General features: G+C 39.5%; 1 protein-coding gene across 1 annotated transcript in view; it reads right to left on the bottom strand.

Moving 5' to 3' along the window:
• The window catches only part of LOC125462383 (dynein axonemal assembly factor 5-like), a 105,624-nt gene that overhangs the window by 74,258 nt on the left and 13,814 nt on the right, over positions 1-17,552 (bottom strand). The window contains exons 3-4 of the mRNA XM_048552399.2: positions 16,418-16,542; positions 14,856-14,974 (exon numbers count right to left, since the gene is read on the bottom strand). Coding sequence (XP_048408356.1) covers positions 14,856-14,974; positions 16,418-16,542 — 244 coding nt within the window. The remainder of the gene's footprint in view (positions 1-14,855; positions 14,975-16,417; positions 16,543-17,552) is intronic.

Here is a 17,552-nt window from a genome sequence, read left to right as displayed (position 1 = left end):
TACTTCAAAATGGAACTTCAGAACAGGAAAGATGATAGACTATCAGTACTTTACAAACTGGATGAATAAAATCAGAACTGGGGTGCCCACTACAACTGCAGAAAAGAAATGTGGCAAGTGGCTCAATGCTCATGGTTCTTGAAACAGCTTCTGCTCTAAACAAACACAAAAAAAAGGAAAAATTCTCATGTTCTTCCTTACTACCTGTACAGAACTGGAAAGACTAGTATTAACCCTCTCATTTGGTGGAAAAAATGCCAGTTATAGGAAAATCTAAAGAGTGTTATGGTGTAAAATGAAAATACACTTTTTAAATGCAACAAACCAGCTTAAAACAGAATTTTGCAAGACAAAAAAAATGCATATCACTTGTAAAAAGCAAGACAATTCTTCCCATTACTACTATAACTTCAACTCCAGGGATGTCATTGAAGATTTCTATTCATCAGCTTTAAAGAATGGGCAAAGTTAAATGTTATCATCAGAAATCAGCTTAAATCTGCATTTTATGGTGTAATTTATGAACTGAGTGAGCAATCCTTTTTGAGAAAAAAAAGGAGGATTTTATGAAAGGCAGCAAACCCAGACTGAAATTTAAACAAAATTATAACTGGCTTCTACAGTGGGTTTAAAAAAATATCAAATTCACCTCCATGTATTAATACAGGTTAGAAAAGGGAAAATGGAATCTTCACTTTTGAGATATCATTCGTACCAGAATACTGTCAATTGCTAGAAGCTCGCAAAGTGGTCAGCTGACCTATTGGCTGAGACAATGAAGAATGCATTCCCTCAAGAGAAAAATTACACAATTACACATTTAAAATTGAGGCATGGGGAAATAAGTACAAGATTTAACATTTTTAGCTATAAAGCTATCTGATACAGACAGAAAGTAAACATTTTTGAATGCAAGATACTTTTTATGATACAGCAAAACCTCTTGGCTTTCTTCAAATACACCAGTTTGCAGAAAACAAGACTTGCCTCTAAATATCCAGGGAAAATGCGAGTCCAAAACACACCTTATCACTAACCAATCATAAAAAATTAAACATTGTTTAAGTCACAGAAAATTCTGAAATATACAGAAGTTTAGATAGGAATCAAGGTTTCAGAAACTGAACACTTAATATTTTATAGTTTATAATTGCAGAAATTTTGAGAGTTAGTTGAATGCCACAACTCAGGGTTATTCAAAATGGGTGGCCAAGAACTGACAAGTTTTTTTTTGTTAAAAGAACATCCCATGGAAAAGAAATAGAACTTTAATTTAGTAAGATTTTCCTGTACATCTGGCAATTGCTGAGATCAAAAGAGGTACAACTTATTTTCAGAGATTGTAGGAACACCAATGCTGGAGAATCTGAGATAACAAGGTGTACAGCTGGATGAACAGTGCAATTTTCTTCAGTAACATTCCTACAACTAAATGTTTCCTAATCAACCTGTTCAGACAGCAGGTGGGAGGTGAAGCAAGGCCTCTATCCTCAGCTCTGAGTTGAATACAGAACCACTGCACCACAAGAATCCGCATATTTCAATGTCTATCCGTGTCTCTTTTAACAGCCAGTCTCCAGGCTCGTTTACACAGTCTAACACAACATGGTGTATTGATTAATGAAATCATTGCACACCCAAATTATGTTGCTGCTTCTGTCATCATGGATCCACAAGCAACAGGCTGATTCTCAACCCACAGGTCTGTGAGTATATGAGGCAGGATGTCTCCATCGTAATGACATCCAGAACACAGCACGTGCTTCATTTGCTTTCTTTCTCTTGTTCTACTTTATTTCATCATTGGCATGTTTAGATGTGAAGAATGATGTATATTGATGGTCAGCTTTTCATCAGTTTGAGCACCAATTGGGATCAGCATGGACAGCAATGTTAAGAAGGACAGAATTAAAGGCTCACTATCTGAATGCACATAGCATTTTCAAAAAGGTTGATGATTTGAAGACATGAATTGAGATGAAGATCATATGATTACCATTAGAGGTGCAGTTACAGGTGACCAAGATTGGAAATTGAACATCCAAATATATTTGGTAGTTAGGAGAGAAAGAAAAAGGGATGTGTTGTTGCACTTGTAAAGGGCATTGATGAGATCACATCTGGAATATTGTGTGCAATTTTGGTATTGTTTTCTGAGGAAGGATGCTCTTAAGAGTGCAGCGAAGGTTTACCAAGCTAACTCTAGGGATGGCGGATCTGATGTATGAAGAGAGATTGACAAGGTCGGGATTGTTTTCACTAGAGTTCAGATGTGGGGGCGGGGGGGAGAAGGCATGGAAGATCTCAAAGACTTATAAACTTCGAACAGGACTGGACAGGGTAGATGCAGGGAGAATGTTCCCGATGGTGGGTGCATCCAGAATCAGGAATCACAGTTTGAGGATTTGAGGTAGACAATTCAGAGTGGAGATGAGGAGACATTTCTTCACCCAAAGTGTAGTCAGTCTGTGGAATTCATTATCAGCAGCTAGATATAGCACTTAGGGTGAATGGGATCAAAGGTTATGGGGAGAAAGCAGGATTAGGCTATTGAGTTCAACGATCAGTCATGATCATGAAGAATGATGGTGAAGGTTCAAAGTACTGAATGGCATCCTCATCCTCCTATCTTCTATGTTTCGATGTAAAAAGATCTGGGGTACAACTTAATGGACAAGAGCAGTACAATAGTGACAGAGGATATTAGACTGAAGGATCAAGATGTGCAATCAGTTTGAGTTGTGTTCAGAAAATGGTGCAGCAAACATTGGTGGAAGGAACATTTTGGTGACCTATAAACACACTCGTGGCAAGGTTGGGCATTGACAAAAAAAAATTAAAGATGCATATAATATGGATAATACACAGACAGACGTAGTGGCAACTTCAATTTTTAAATAAGGTCAGAGGTCACACTACAACAAGTTATAGTCCTGTAAGTTTATTTGAAATCACAAGCTTTTGGAGCTCTGGTCCTTTATCAGGCGAAGTGATGGGAAGCACACAGGCACAGAATTTATAGGCAGAGAGATCAAAGCATAGTATAAACGGTGGGAATGGAGTGTCAATAGGCTGAATAACAAGTCTCTGCTGGTGATCAAAAGTGTCAAACACTGACAGTAAAGTGTCAACAGCTGAACAGCAAATGAAGGGATGACCTATGATGAGATTAACCGAGGCAGAGAGATAATTACAAAAGATTAAAAATAAGACGATACTGGAGACAAACCAAATAGCTGGAATAACATGACAGATAACAGTTGGATGCTAAGGATCTAACAAAAGTAACAAGTAATTCAAAACTGTACAAACTAATTCAGGTAGAGTGATCATAACAAGTTATCACGGTGATGGTGTCAAACTAGAACAATAAGGAAGTTTTTACAAATATAGAACAGTATGGTGGGGTTACATGTTACCATATTCAGTTTCCAGTTTACAAATAGATTGAATTAACCAAATCAGCAGTAACAGTGGTTGAAGAATTCCTGGAACATTAAGTTTGACAACATATGGTTCATTATGGTCTTAAATCTGAACAAAGGAAACTCTCAAGGTCTGAAGGGAAACTTGTCTACGGTGGGTATGGAAAATACACTAAAATATTTAATAGCAGATAGGCACTCACTAGTGTTTAAAGAAATACGGCAAAGAATTGTTGCAGATTAAGGCTAAATGTTCAAGAAGGAAAGGGGAATTCACTGTGGTTTACAAAATAAATTTAAAGACCACAGTAAATCAGAATAAAAGTGATTAATAAGGATACCAGAAAAAAAGTGGTAAACCATCAGATTGGGAGCAATTTAGAACGAAGCAAAAGGACCAAGAAACCGATTAAGAAAAAAAAATTTGGAAGCAAGCAAGAAACAAAGGAATACTATAAAAGCTTGCACATGCATGTGAAACATTAACTGGGACAAAATGTAGATCCTTACAAGCGGGCAAGGTCAGAAATCACACAACAGCAGATTATAGTCTAACATGTTTATTTGAAAACAAGCTTTTGGAGTCTTACTCCCTCTTCAGGTGTTAGCCAGAGAATTAGTATCAGACACAGAATTTATAAGTAAAAGATCAAAGGGTCACACCACTAATGAGTATGTACTAAACAAACCTAAGATGCTGTTAAATCTTTAATCAGTTAAGTTTTAATTGATTAATATGTACATGTAAATCCCCGAATTCCTTTGAAGTCACTGTTCTGAGAGAACTAAATGTTTAATCAGGGTATAGAAGAGGTGACATTTTAGGTCAGACAATGCATGTTTGGTGTACGACCTTGTTTGGATGACCAAGAGACTTGTGAACTCGAGGAAGTAAAATAAATTTGTATTTATAATGAGACAGTAATGGAAATGTTAACTGGATTAACGGTTGATGAATCCCCTCAGGGGGGCTAAAGAGATTATGGGTGCATCTTTCTCTCAAAATGCTATGGATTCTACAAAGTTGCAAATGCAACCTCACTCTAAGAGGAGAAAGAATTGATAGATACGTAGGGAAATTAGCCTGTTGTTAGTTTGACATCAGTATTGGAGAAAATGTTAGAATTTGTTTTTAAAAATAGGATAACAGGACACTTAAAGGATGGTAAGATTCCGCAAAATTCAAATTTTTGAGAATGTCATTTGTCGCACAGCTAAAGAACCCCCAGAGAATGTTGTGAAATTGGATTTCAGAAGTATTTTTATGAGGTTGCACATAGGGTGTTAGTCAAAAAAATTAGAATGCATGGGATTAAATTAGTATGGATGAGAAAATGGTTAACAATAACAATACATGGATCATTCTCAGGATAGCCTAGAGATCAGTGCTAGATCCACAGTTTTAATGTGGGGACCAACTGGAACATTACCAAATTTGCTGATGACACAAAACTGGGTGGTATTAACTAAGTGTGAAGGAAATTTTCAGGAATCTTCAAAAAGGACTTGAGTATAATTGTTTATCATTTTGCATTTGAGATAAACATCAGGAAATGAAGGGAGAGTTAAACAATTTGACTCAACTTCAACAAAGGCCATAAAGATACATATGGATGAAACACATCATGTGAAGTGTAATTTCTAAAGAACAATGTGATATCAATTTCATTTTCCTGAAAGAAAAATTAAGCTTTTAATTTTAAAGCTATTATACATTGAAGTTACCAAGTGGTTGGTTTATGTTTAGTTCAATAAATTTGTTTGATTTAAATCAAAAAATTACAGGTGGTATCACTACTTGTCCTTTGGGTAGCACGTCAGTGCTGCGAATGTCTTTCACGTGTGTCACTGGCTAGAACAAGTCAAGGATTTCATCGCTCCTGACCAGCTTAATAGACTTTCTTTCAACTTTTTTTCTACTACTTAGCAAAACAGTTAAGCTTAAAAAAGTCAACACATCATGAAACTTGCCCCTTGGTTGAAGCTTTTCAGAATCAACAAGTATAAAGCTCATGTCTCTCATCAGACACCTGCTGATTATAACTTATAAACTATTTCTTGATCTGAATATCCCGTAAAACCAATATTACAGCAAGTTGGTGGCTGTGATGTCATTGACAGACAAGTGGAACAGGTGTCAATACCCATTCTGCTAATTGGCACAAACTATTGACATCATTGTGATCCCTGTCATGCTAATCATCACTTGCTTAGGCTGCTGTCCTGCATCATTATGACCTCTGCACTGCTGCAGTGTTTGGAGACCTCATGATCAGAGCAGCCACACACATCACCGGGTGCAATAGATAAACTTGCACACAACTTTTATATGTTCTCTCTTACACTGACCCACATTCAACTCAGTAGCTGTCTAAAACCTTTTGAAACATGGGGACCATAAATAAGTTTCTTCTCATGATTTGAGCGGCAATTGATTTTCTAAGTGGTAATAGCGCTTTCACAATATCCAAAAGCACCAACTGGCTGCCATCATAAAATGCGTTTTTCTACTGAATCGATTCTATCCATTCTGCAAATCACCTCTGAAAATGAATTTCACGAAAATGCTTTTGAGATGCAGTGACAGGTATTATGCATAAACTGGCCAACACGCTGCACCAAATAATTCTTCATTAGCAGTCGCATGCACATCTGCCAACTTTCAGGATTAAAGAAAACCATCATGTCATTTATAGAATTCTCTCTCTAAATTTAGCAAAACACCTGTAATCTCCAGAATCTTTTCAAGGCAGGACAGATGCACAAATAGCTGCTTCCTGTTAAAGCAGATCCTGCACAGAGAAAATGGTGTTTTTTCCTTTCAAGCTCTATGCATGTTCTAGCTGTTTATTTTAAAGAGTTACTTTCACAATATGGGTGTCATTTAACAGGTTGGCATTTATTATGCAACTCTGGTTAGCTTATGGTGGCGAAGGTGAATTTTCTTCCTGAGCAGCTGGAGTATTTTAATAAATCAAAGACAGTTATTGACAAAACTTGGCAAGGAGAGCTACTTTGTGATCAGAGATAATGGGAACTGCAGATGCTGGAGAATCCAAGATAACAAAGTGTGGGGCTGGCTGAACATAGCAGGCCAAGCAGCATCTTAGGAGCACAAAAGCTGACATTTCGGGCCTAGACCCTTCATCAGAACAGGGGGATGGGGAGAGAATTCTGAAATAAATAGGGTGAGAGGGGGAGGCGGACCGAAGATGGATAGAGGAGAAGATAGATGCAGAGGAGAGTATGGGTGGGGAGGTAGGGAGTGGATAGGTCAGTCTGGGGACGACGGACAGGTCAAAGGGGCGGGATGGGGTTAGTAGGTAGGAAATGGAGGTGCGGCTTGAGGTGGGAGGAGGGGACAAGTGAGAGGAAGAACAGGTTAGGCAGGTGGGGACAAGATGGGCTGGTTTTGGGATGCAGTGGGGTGGGGGTCGGGGGGGGTAGATTTTGAAGCTGGTGAAGTCCACATTGATACCATTGGGCTGCAGGGTTCCCAAGTGGAATATGAGTTGCTGTTCCTGCAACCTTCAGGTGGTATCATTATGGCATTGCAGGAGGCCCAGGAGGGACACGTCGTCCGAGGAATGGGAGGGGGAGTTGAAATGGTTCGCGACTGGGGAGGTGCAGTTGTTTACTGTGAACTGAGCATGGGTGTTCTGCAAAGCGGTCCCCAAGCCTCTGCTTGGTTTCCCCAACATGGAGGAAGCCACACCTTGTACAGCGGATGCAGTATACCACATTGACGGACGTGCAGGTGAACATCTGCTTGATGTGGAAAGTCTTCTTGGGGCCTGGGATGGGGGTGAGGGAGGTGGTGTGGGGGCAGGTGTAGCACTTCCTGCGGTTGCAGATTTCACCAGCTTCAAAATCTCCCCTACACCCCACTGCATCCCAAAACCAGCCCAGCTCGTCCCCACCTCTCTAACCTGTTCTTCCTCTCACCTATCCCCTCCTCCCACCTCAAGCCGCACGTCCATTTCCTACCTACTAACCCCATTCCGCCCCCTTGACCTGTCAGTCCTCCCCAGACTGACCTATCCCCTCCCTACCTCCCCACCCATACTCTCCTCTCCACCTATCTTCTCCTCTATCCATCTTCAGTCCACCTCCCCTTCTCTCCCTATTTATTTCAGAATCCTCTCCCCATCCCCTTTTCCAATGCAGGGTCTAGACATGAAACGTCAGCATTTGTGGTCGTAAGATGCTGCTTGGCCTGCTATGTTCATCCAGCCCCACACTTTGTTATCAAGGAGAGCTACTTTATAAGCTTTTAGTTCAAAAATTGTTTTTAATGCATTGAAATAAAATTCTTACATGTACAATTTGAACTCATACTCTAGGTAACTAGTCCAGTAACATTAACACCATGCTCCTATATTCATGCAGGCCCAATAACATCCGCAGCCTCAAGTGTTGAGCCATGAATTTTTTGGAAGTGTATACCAATTACCTATACAGGGTCTTTCAACTCGTTTGGTGGAATGCAAATATTTAACTAGAACCACCACGGAATAATATTGTACAGAAGGCCACTTAGCCTATTACATCTGTGGTAGCTTTTCAGAAAGACCATGAAATTTCTTATTTTTCTTATTTCTTATTTTTCCCCGATTGTGTGGGGGTTCTCACCTTTAAGTATAGAGAAGCACTGAATCATAACAATGATTGAAGTATAGGAAAAGGCTATTTGGTCTGTGTGTTGGTGCCTGGCCTCAAAGAGCTATTCAGCTAGTCCCACTAGCTAGGTCATATAATTACATATCCAATTCTCTTTTGAAATGTAGTCTGGAGTCTATTTACACCATCATTTCAGATCCAGTCCATTCCAGATCACAACAACTAATTGCATAAAAATAAATTGTTCTCGTATCAGCTCTAGACTTTTGACAACAACCTTAAATTCATACCAACTCTCCTACCAGTAAGCAGTTTGCTGAATATCACTTGCATTACACATACACAGTCTGAAGGTTAATTCCTCCCAAATTTTTTTCTTTGTCCATTGTTTTGTCTTAAGCACAGAAACTCTACCAGTGACACCAATGGATGCATAAACTGGCAGTCATCATATTATTAATCTTCTAAGACAAAGCCTATTAGTAATTCTATCAACATTATTTTTATATAGCCAGTTATTCCTCAAGTCCTGTAAACTGCTAGACAAGCCAGCCTTAAGATAATACCTCTCAAATGTAGCACAAACTGCATTTGTACTTCAATTGTGAAGTTGTTGGAAATTAGCAGCAAGCCCAATGATTTTCCACAACAGCTGTGTGAATATGGAACATCCATGAAGACAACTATGGAACATTATACAGTCCCAACTTTCTAAAATGATCACTGGGTCACCTATCCTTGCTCCTGCCCACAGATGGGCATACGACTCCCAGAGCTTTGTTGATCAACAATTAAATCAATTTGCTTCCCATTTTCTTCAACAAATTGTTACAGATTCATTTCAGACAGGTAACTGAAGTCAAGTTAATTGAACTAAAAAAAACAAACGCAATACTGGCCCTTGTTCAGAAAAGAAAACTTCAATTTGTCAATGCTAAGATTTTGCAAAATGTTAACATTTCTAACAATAGTCTATAAATTCTTCTGTAAGGGGATTAAATACCTAAGATGCCAATTTCTATTTATTACCCTTGATGAATGAACAAGCTGCCCGGCTCATCTTCCAATTCAAAACAAAGAGGTTTGACCTAGAACAGTATAAGTCTTGGCCTCTGATTTGAGAGTAATGAGCTTGCACCTGTTTAGTCTCAATGACCATGAGGTCCTAGCATTTCTTTTTGCATGGTTGGTTTTGTGTGTTTTGATTTCAAATTCCAGAAAAGACAGGCAACAATTTCTTATTCTTCACAGAAGCAAGTATATTATCTTACCCAGAAAGGACTACCGAAAGGTTGATTCAAGATAAAAATTTCTTTAAGTTATTTGTTCTCCTTTTATTTTCTAACTTTCACTCCCTGGACCTCACGATTACAGCTCCCCAGTGCTACATCAGATCTATCTACAGGAATTTGTGCCACAAAATCCAAGTACCATGTCTGTTGGTGTTGATCCCCACAGCACAGATTAATTGAGAATTTCAAAATATGTACTTTACACTGTTTGGGCAGCACGGGGACAGGCCATTTGGCCCAACTAGCAAATGCAATCAAGGATAATCAAGCCAGTAATGATCCACATCAAGTGATGTTTGTGTTACATGAGAACCTCCCTTTACTCCTCTCCATTGAATCCAGGCACCCACCTGCAAAAACCTGGTATCACCTGGCAGTATTTTACCACCTTCCCCACTGAGCCACGAGCAACTGTCCTCCTGTGCTTCAACCCCTTGTTAAAGGGGTTACATAAAAGAAATCTAGCAATTGGGAGCCTAAATTTCACAACATCTTCAAAACTAGGTACTCTCCTACAAAATCTCACACAGTCAAACAAAACTTAAGAAATTCTCTGCAGATCTATTTCCTAGTGCTCAGATTTCCGATGTTCTTCATTCATTCATTCACAGAATGCAGACATCACTAGCCAGGCCAGCATTTATTATCCATTACTAACTGCCCAGAGAGCAGCTAAGTGTCAACCACATTGTTGTGAGCCAGGAGTAACACTTAGGCCAGACTGGATGAGATATTAAAAGGATATTAAACGAACCCAAATGCTTACCCACCAGATGTACCTTCTGGTTACCACCAACACCTAAGCTTCTAATATTGTCAAGCTGTTACAAGACTATGCACATGTCAAACATTTATCAAAAACTTGATGGCAATTTTTTTCTAAGAGTGAAAGAAAGCGCATGAGCCCACATAAACGTAATGCACTTGTTAAAAATTGCAGGGCATTGAAGTCACTGACAAAGCCAGCATCTATTGCTCACCCTAACCGCCCTCAAGAAGGTGCTGGTGGTTTATTATTTGACTTATTTATTGCCATGCAAATTTTGCTACAAAAACAGTGAAAAAAGTGTCGAATGGTGTCGCAACTCTCCAATGTCGTCTTAAAACATAAAAAACCCAAACATACGCCTTCTTCAACGGCTTCAATCCATCACTAATAGGTGTATATGCAATGCTGTTAAGAAAGTGAGTTTTAGGCTCTTGATTCTGCAACAGTAAAGGAATGGTGACATACTTCCAGGTCAGAATGGTGCATGACATGGAGGGATCTTCTAGGACATGGTGTTCCCTTGTATCCGCTAGGCTAGTTCTATTAAGTAGTAGAGGTTAGGAGATCCACCAAAAAATAGGTTTGAAGAGTTGCTGCAATAAATCCTGTAGATACTATACACTGTTGCCTTTAATGATTGAGTTTTACAACAGTCCAGGAAAGTGCAGGCCATTCTATCACACTCCCAACATGTGCCTGCTAAATGATGGACAGACCTTGAGGAGTGAAGAGGAACAGTCAACAGCCTGTGATCTGCTGTCAAAGCCATCATCATTATTGATAGTCCCTCGCAGACAAGAATAATTCTCTTCCACTCCTGGGCCGAGTCTACAGGTGATTGTACTAACTGGTGTGGCTGCACGCTCCCTATGTTATTTGCACCTGGCTTCCACTTTCTCCCCCAATTGTAAGTTTTGAGGTGCTCAACACCTTCCAGGATGTTCCTCCTCCACTTCGAACAGTCTTGAGCCAGTTATTCTCAGGTGTCTGTGGGAATGAATCACTTTGCCAAGTGAGGCCTCGAGGAAATCACTGGAGCATTTCCTCTGTTTACATGGGGTTGCCTGCCATTTCAGAGCTGGGGATAGAACGCCTGCTCAGGGAGACATGTTGGTCATGCAGACAATGTGCCCAGCTCACTGCAGCCAATCAAGGGTGTTCAGTGCCTCAATGCTGGGCCTGTTGGTCTGGTCAAGGACACTGGTGTTTTTGCATCTTTCATCCTAGAAAATTTGCAGGATCTTGCGCAGGCAGCGTTTGTGTACCACTCCAGATCTTTGAGATATCTGCTGTAGGCCGTCCATGCCTCAGAACCAAACATGAGGTTGGGAACCACTACAGCTCTATAAACCACGAGCTTAGCGTCTGATCTCGATGTTGTTGTCCTTGAACATCCATTTGCTCAGGCAGCCGAAGGCTGTGCTAGGACTCTGGACACAGTGCTGGATTCCTTCATGAATAGCTGCTTTGGCTCACAGGGCAGACCCAAGTACTGGAAACGGTCACATTCTCTAAGGCCTCTCTGTGAGCCTTGATGATCGGGGGTTCACTCCACAATATGTTGGGGCAGGTTGGTGAAGGAACTGTCGTGCAGATGTTCAGAGTGAGACCCAATAGTGCTGGGGCTATGAAGCAGTCCTGCTTGACAACAGTCCAAACAGGGAATGGGTTGTGGTGGAGTCATCTGTCATTACTGTGACTTCCACGGTCATCGTACAGCAGACAAAAAGGATGGTGACAAACTTCCATGATGCAACCAAAAAAAAACGGACAAAGACACTCCTTAATGCTTTTCAGCTGATGATGTCGAAGGCGGCCATGTACAGGGGTTGGTTTTTTTCCCCTGCATTTCTCCTGCAGCTGTCACATGGTAAAAATCACATCTGTCGTGCCAGTTTACAACCGAGAGCCACACTGCAATTCCAGGAGGAGTTCCTCAGCTATTGGGAGGTGAACCTTGGCAATGACTTGTCAACAGGTGATAGCAGGGAGATTCTTCTGTGGTTACCACAGTCAGACTTGTTCCTTTTTTCATCGTCAGTCTGTGTGGCTGGCCAAATTAAATTCCTGGTCAGTGACAACCCAAGGTGTTGAAGGTGGAGAGTGGATTTGAAGAGGTTGCAACAAAGCAATGGTGAAGCTTTGAATATTTTGAATTTCAAGGGAAGATAGATGCAATCTGTCCAGTCGCATACAATCATTGCACGATGGTTGTGCAGCATTAATGTGACTTGCCACTTATCAGCACAGGTTCAGGTTTTTAAGAAGGCAATGCAAGGAGGCAAGGGCTGCTCTATTATCAGAGTCCTTGTGAATGAAACTATGTAATCAGTGAAAATTTCCACTTACAACTTAATGGAGCATTAATGTAATGAAGCACTTGGAAAATGATTGAGCGCAACACATAGCCGTGAAGAAATCTGAAAGGGATGTACTTCCATAATCACAACAATCCTCTTTTCTATTAGCTCTGCCCCCCAGCCACTGTAGCTCGTTCCACTGATTCATGTTGGCTTTAACTTTGACAGGGTTCTCTGGCACCATACTCAATCAAATATTGCTTGAGTATCAAGCACAGTCACTTTCACTTCACCTCTGGATTTCAGATTTATTAACTATGTTTCTATCAAAGCTACAAGGTCGAGAGCAATTGCCTCAGGGAAACTCAGGCTGAGCATTATTTACCAGGTTATTGTTGCACAAGGACAACTTGATACCATTTGCAATCTCTAAGCTGTGCAGCTGCTGAGAGGATCTGCCCATGTCAATTGAAGTGCTGATGCACTGACTTCTGATTCTGGAAGTTACTGCCACAGATAAACCTTGTACAGCCTATGCAGTGGCAGGAAATGTAACTTACACATTCTCATTTCACTGATGACTGACAAAGCGATGGTAATTGGGCGGATTTGATTTTTTTGTCTTTTTATGGACAGGCCATACCTGGTCAACTTTCCACTTGTTGCATGAATGCCAGTGTTGCAGATGTACTGGATCCAATATGATACAGATGTGACTAGTGCAGGAGCACAACTATCTCATGACAATTAGCATGTGTCACTGCTTTTGATGTATACCGTGCCTTCAACATTGACATCACAGGTCATGAATCAAACTGGCTGAAATCTGGCATCAGTGCTGCTGGGAAGGCAGAGACAGATCATCCACTCTGTTTCCAGCTGAAATTAGCTGCGAATGCTTCTGCCTTTTTTTTGCACTGACGTCTTGGGCTCCTGTTATCACAGGTGTCAATGTTGGATAGTAGTGTGCAAGCTTATCCGGATGTTGCAATTTAATAGTCAAACACTTCAGCTGAACTATATGCATTGCTGTTTCTGGATCAGGGTGTATTTTGACTATATTTCAAGTAACAATGATGGCCGATTTGAGAAAATTTACAAACAAAATTGTTCAGGCACAGCAAAAATACATTTTATGCCCAACTTTCCTGATAATTTGGGTCTAAATATAGGACATGCTTAATTAGCTCTTTGCTTCCTATCTTGGCATCAAGGTTGCACATCAGAGAAGTCATAGGAAAGCCAGCTGAAAACTCACAACGTGTTAGAGAACAAAAAGATCACACAGGGAATAAAGGCAAGGATACAAGACAAAATGGCATTATATTTGCAAACTACTCCAGATGATTGGTTTAAAAATCTTACTATCAGTACAAATACTCTCAGTTTGACTAGACACTGTATACACAAGGAGGCTTGTTCTCAAGTAAAACCATCTTCTGAATTCAAATAGACATGTCAACTCCTTTGATCAGCGCAAAGGGTTATTACGCAGAGGACTACCCTATAATTGCATGATTTTTCTATTTTGACAATCTGATCATTTAGTTCAAGATTAAAGGTGAAAACATTTATATGGATAACACTTATCAAGTTACTGGGCTGTAATCACACATAAAAAGAAATATTGGTTACATAACAGAAATTTTGAATTTTCATGTCACAATTCACTATTAATATTGCTTATACATGCAGCTACAGCCCAGTGGTTTATTTGAATCATTCTGAATCATTTGGATTGAATCATCAAGGCCAGAAATAATCACCTAACACAATTACTCCTGTCTGGTTGGTGGTGAGCCATCTTCTTAAACCACTGCAGTGTGGCACAAGGTTTTTTTTTCCCGCTTTTGCAGTTTGAAATTTCGGAGTGGCCTGCTCAGCCATTTCTGAGGGCTGTGAAGAGTCAACCACATTGCTAAACAGTCAGTCACTGACATTCATCTGTGGGTAAACATGGCACATTTGCTTCCCAGATGAATATTTGCAATCATAAAATTATAATGACAAGAATGACAAGGCTTGGATTTTATTCTGGACTTATTAAATGAATTTAAATTTCCTTACTAGCCACGGTGGGGTTTAAAGTCGTTTGCCCAGAATGTTAATCCAGGCTTCTAGATTAGTTACCCAGCAACATTACCATTATGTTACTATTTTCCTATTGTAAACTGTGTCTGCATGTTTGTCACGCGAGTCAGGCAACATTCAGCTGTTACTTTCCAGTCAGACACCTGGTTCGATGTATACAATAATGCAGAATTTACTCTACATCTAAGATGAAAATCTCACCTAAATCAGCAATTGCATTTTGTAAACATTTTCACTCGAATAGTACTGCTAAGCTTTGTGTCCATAATGTTTTGTGGAACATTTCATGATGCAAGGAGCAAGAGGAGCTTTTCTAACCAATAAAGAGTTACATGAAGATATAAAATTATGCACCTACCACCTGCAGGGTAGCGAACAGAGAGTTGGGCTGACCAGTCAAGCTTATCTTTAAGATCATCCTCATTCTCCTTTTGCCACTGGAGTCCAACTTTCCTCCAATAATCAGAAGCTAATTCCCTACATTGCCAACACAAGGTTAAACAAACAAGATCAAAACACCACATTATTTATTTATTAATGCATTCATACCATTAATTTAAGTTTACTTTCAACAAGGTGGCAGTACATCATGTACAACTTAGCCTTCATAGGTCAATTAGGGTTGAAAATTCCATTTGATCAAGGTCTAGAGAACAGCATGCTTTGAATCGGAGCCAACACAAGAATGCCAATGAAAGGCCTCCCGAATGAATGGAAAGACTGTGAGATCTCAACACTGTATTACTTGTTCCCACCACTAGAAGCTGCTGGTGTTTACATACATAGTTTACTTCTCATCATTCTTCTTTAAGTAAGGATACACATTTATTTGGAGTGGTTTCCTTCTTCACCTCATGCTCTTTAAAACTACTTTGCTTACTTTATCTGTACAGGATTTGTGTATTCTACTTTGGATACGCACTGTCTAGGACTCCACCTGGATACGTTGTAGTTGTGGCTACTTTAACACTTCATTCTGACCTATACAGTCTGACACTTTATTGCTAGTTAAATAACTGATTTTTTTTCTTTTAAAATCAATCAATATAGTCTTTGTTTACTTTGCAATATTCACTATTTTTTCCTCCATCAGTTAAGTTGTTCTAAGCCTACCACAAATTGTTTGTCATAAAGAAATTGCAGTATTCCCCCATACTAGTACTGACAATAGGAAGGAAAAAGAGTGGATTTTGCCTTGGATCACAATGTAAAAATGTGCAATACTAGCTTGATCACTAGGTAACTCTGTCTCCTATTCAGGATTCAAGTGGTCAGGGGAAGAATTTAACAGCAAGTGAGCTGATATCAGGTGCATAACACACACGTCAACATTATCCTCAGCTTCTCATAGTATTTTCTACAGTTTCATGAATTTTTTTGAAAATTTATTCCTCAACAAGTATTTTGGAAAATGAAAATATTGCTGCTATTTCAAATATCTTTTAAAAGAAAAGGCATTTACAATTATCATGATATATTTCTCCGAACAAGGAGAACATTTGGAGTCGCTCAAGCAGCAGCAATACTTTGTTTGATTCTTACATGTAGCTTTTTGCAGACCACAGATCACATACATGGAATATCAAAGATTCCTCATGAACACCACTAGACTCGAATCTACCTTCAATGTCCGGAAAACACTTCTAACAGTAACCAGATCAGAATGCATTTTAGATTTCTAATACAGAAACTTAATGAGATTGAATGTATTATTATTTATTTGTCTGCACAATAGGGAGAAATGACACATCTTCACAAGAAAATATTATTTTGAAAGAGTCATTAGCTACCATTTCAAAATAAAACAAAAAACCAATTGAAAAGGTACAAGGTCTGTTAGAAATATACCACCAAAATCATCTACCTCTAGATATTTAGAAAAATCTGAGACACTTTAAAATAGTAATTCTGTGCTTTTACCTGATGTGAGGAATCTCATCACTGCAGCTACTCAACAGAAGTGGGATGAGCTTGTAGAAGTAAGAGTATCGATCTCTGAGCTCCAGCAGCCATCCCCCCACTACTTCCGTAACAGCTTGGCGTACCTGGTTGAGTTACAAGTAACAACATTTTCTATTATAATTTAACACAAACAAGAATTCCATAACATACAATACTACAAGTTCATATCTGTTATTTCCCTGTAAACATTCACGTAACTAAAATAAGACCTGCCTTCTTCCTAAGAATTAGCCCAACAGAAAAGTCACTCAGCCCACCAAGATTATACCCAACATTTATACTATGACAAAAACCCAAGATCTGCAGATTCTGGAAATCAGAAACAAAACCAAAACCAGAAAATTGACGGAGAAACTTTGTATGTCTGGCTGCATTTGTGCAGAGGAAGCACAACTGGAGAGAAGGCAGCTCTGAAGGGTCACTGCACCCGAAATATTAATTCTGCTTTCTTTCCACAGATACTGACAGACTTGTTGAATCAATCCTAACACTGTTAGGTACGGTAAGATGTGGATCAACCATAATGTTATTGAATGGAATAGGTCCAAGGAGCTGAATGGTCTACTCATATTCAAACCCAAGAAGCAATTTATCGGTTGAATTGACAAAGTCAAATATTAACCTTGTTAAAATAATTTCACTTCCAAATGCAATACACTGCTTCACTGACACATTTTACCTTTCAATCTGGATGTGTTTTTCCAACTCTGTAGAAAGCAAACCATTTATGGAAAGTTGCAACTGAACAGACAGTGACAAACTAATGTCAATCACAGGTCTAAACAGATTTCAATTTAGAAACTGTTTCCTTCTGGTTATCATTTGTATCATGTCTTAGGCATTTTTGTTGAGGTTGCAAAGGTCATTAGTTTTATGTTGGCCACAAGACCATAAAACATAGGAGTGGAAGTAAGGCCATTCGGCCCATCGAGTCAACGCCGCCATTTAATCATGGCTGATGGGCATTTCAACTCCACTTACCCACACTCTTCCCAAAGCTCTTAATTCCTTGCGAGATAAAGAATTTATCAATCTCTGCCTTGAAGACATTTAATGTCCAAGCCTCCACTGCACTCCGTGGCAATGAATTCCA

The sequence above is a fragment of the Stegostoma tigrinum genome, chromosome 23 (assembly GCF_030684315.1).
Source record: "Stegostoma tigrinum isolate sSteTig4 chromosome 23, sSteTig4.hap1, whole genome shotgun sequence".
In the NCBI taxonomy this organism is placed as follows: domain Eukaryota; kingdom Metazoa; phylum Chordata; class Chondrichthyes; order Orectolobiformes; family Stegostomatidae; genus Stegostoma; species Stegostoma tigrinum.
The sequence above is the reverse complement of the archived record's forward strand: the minus strand, read 5'-3'. Positions and strand labels throughout refer to the sequence as shown.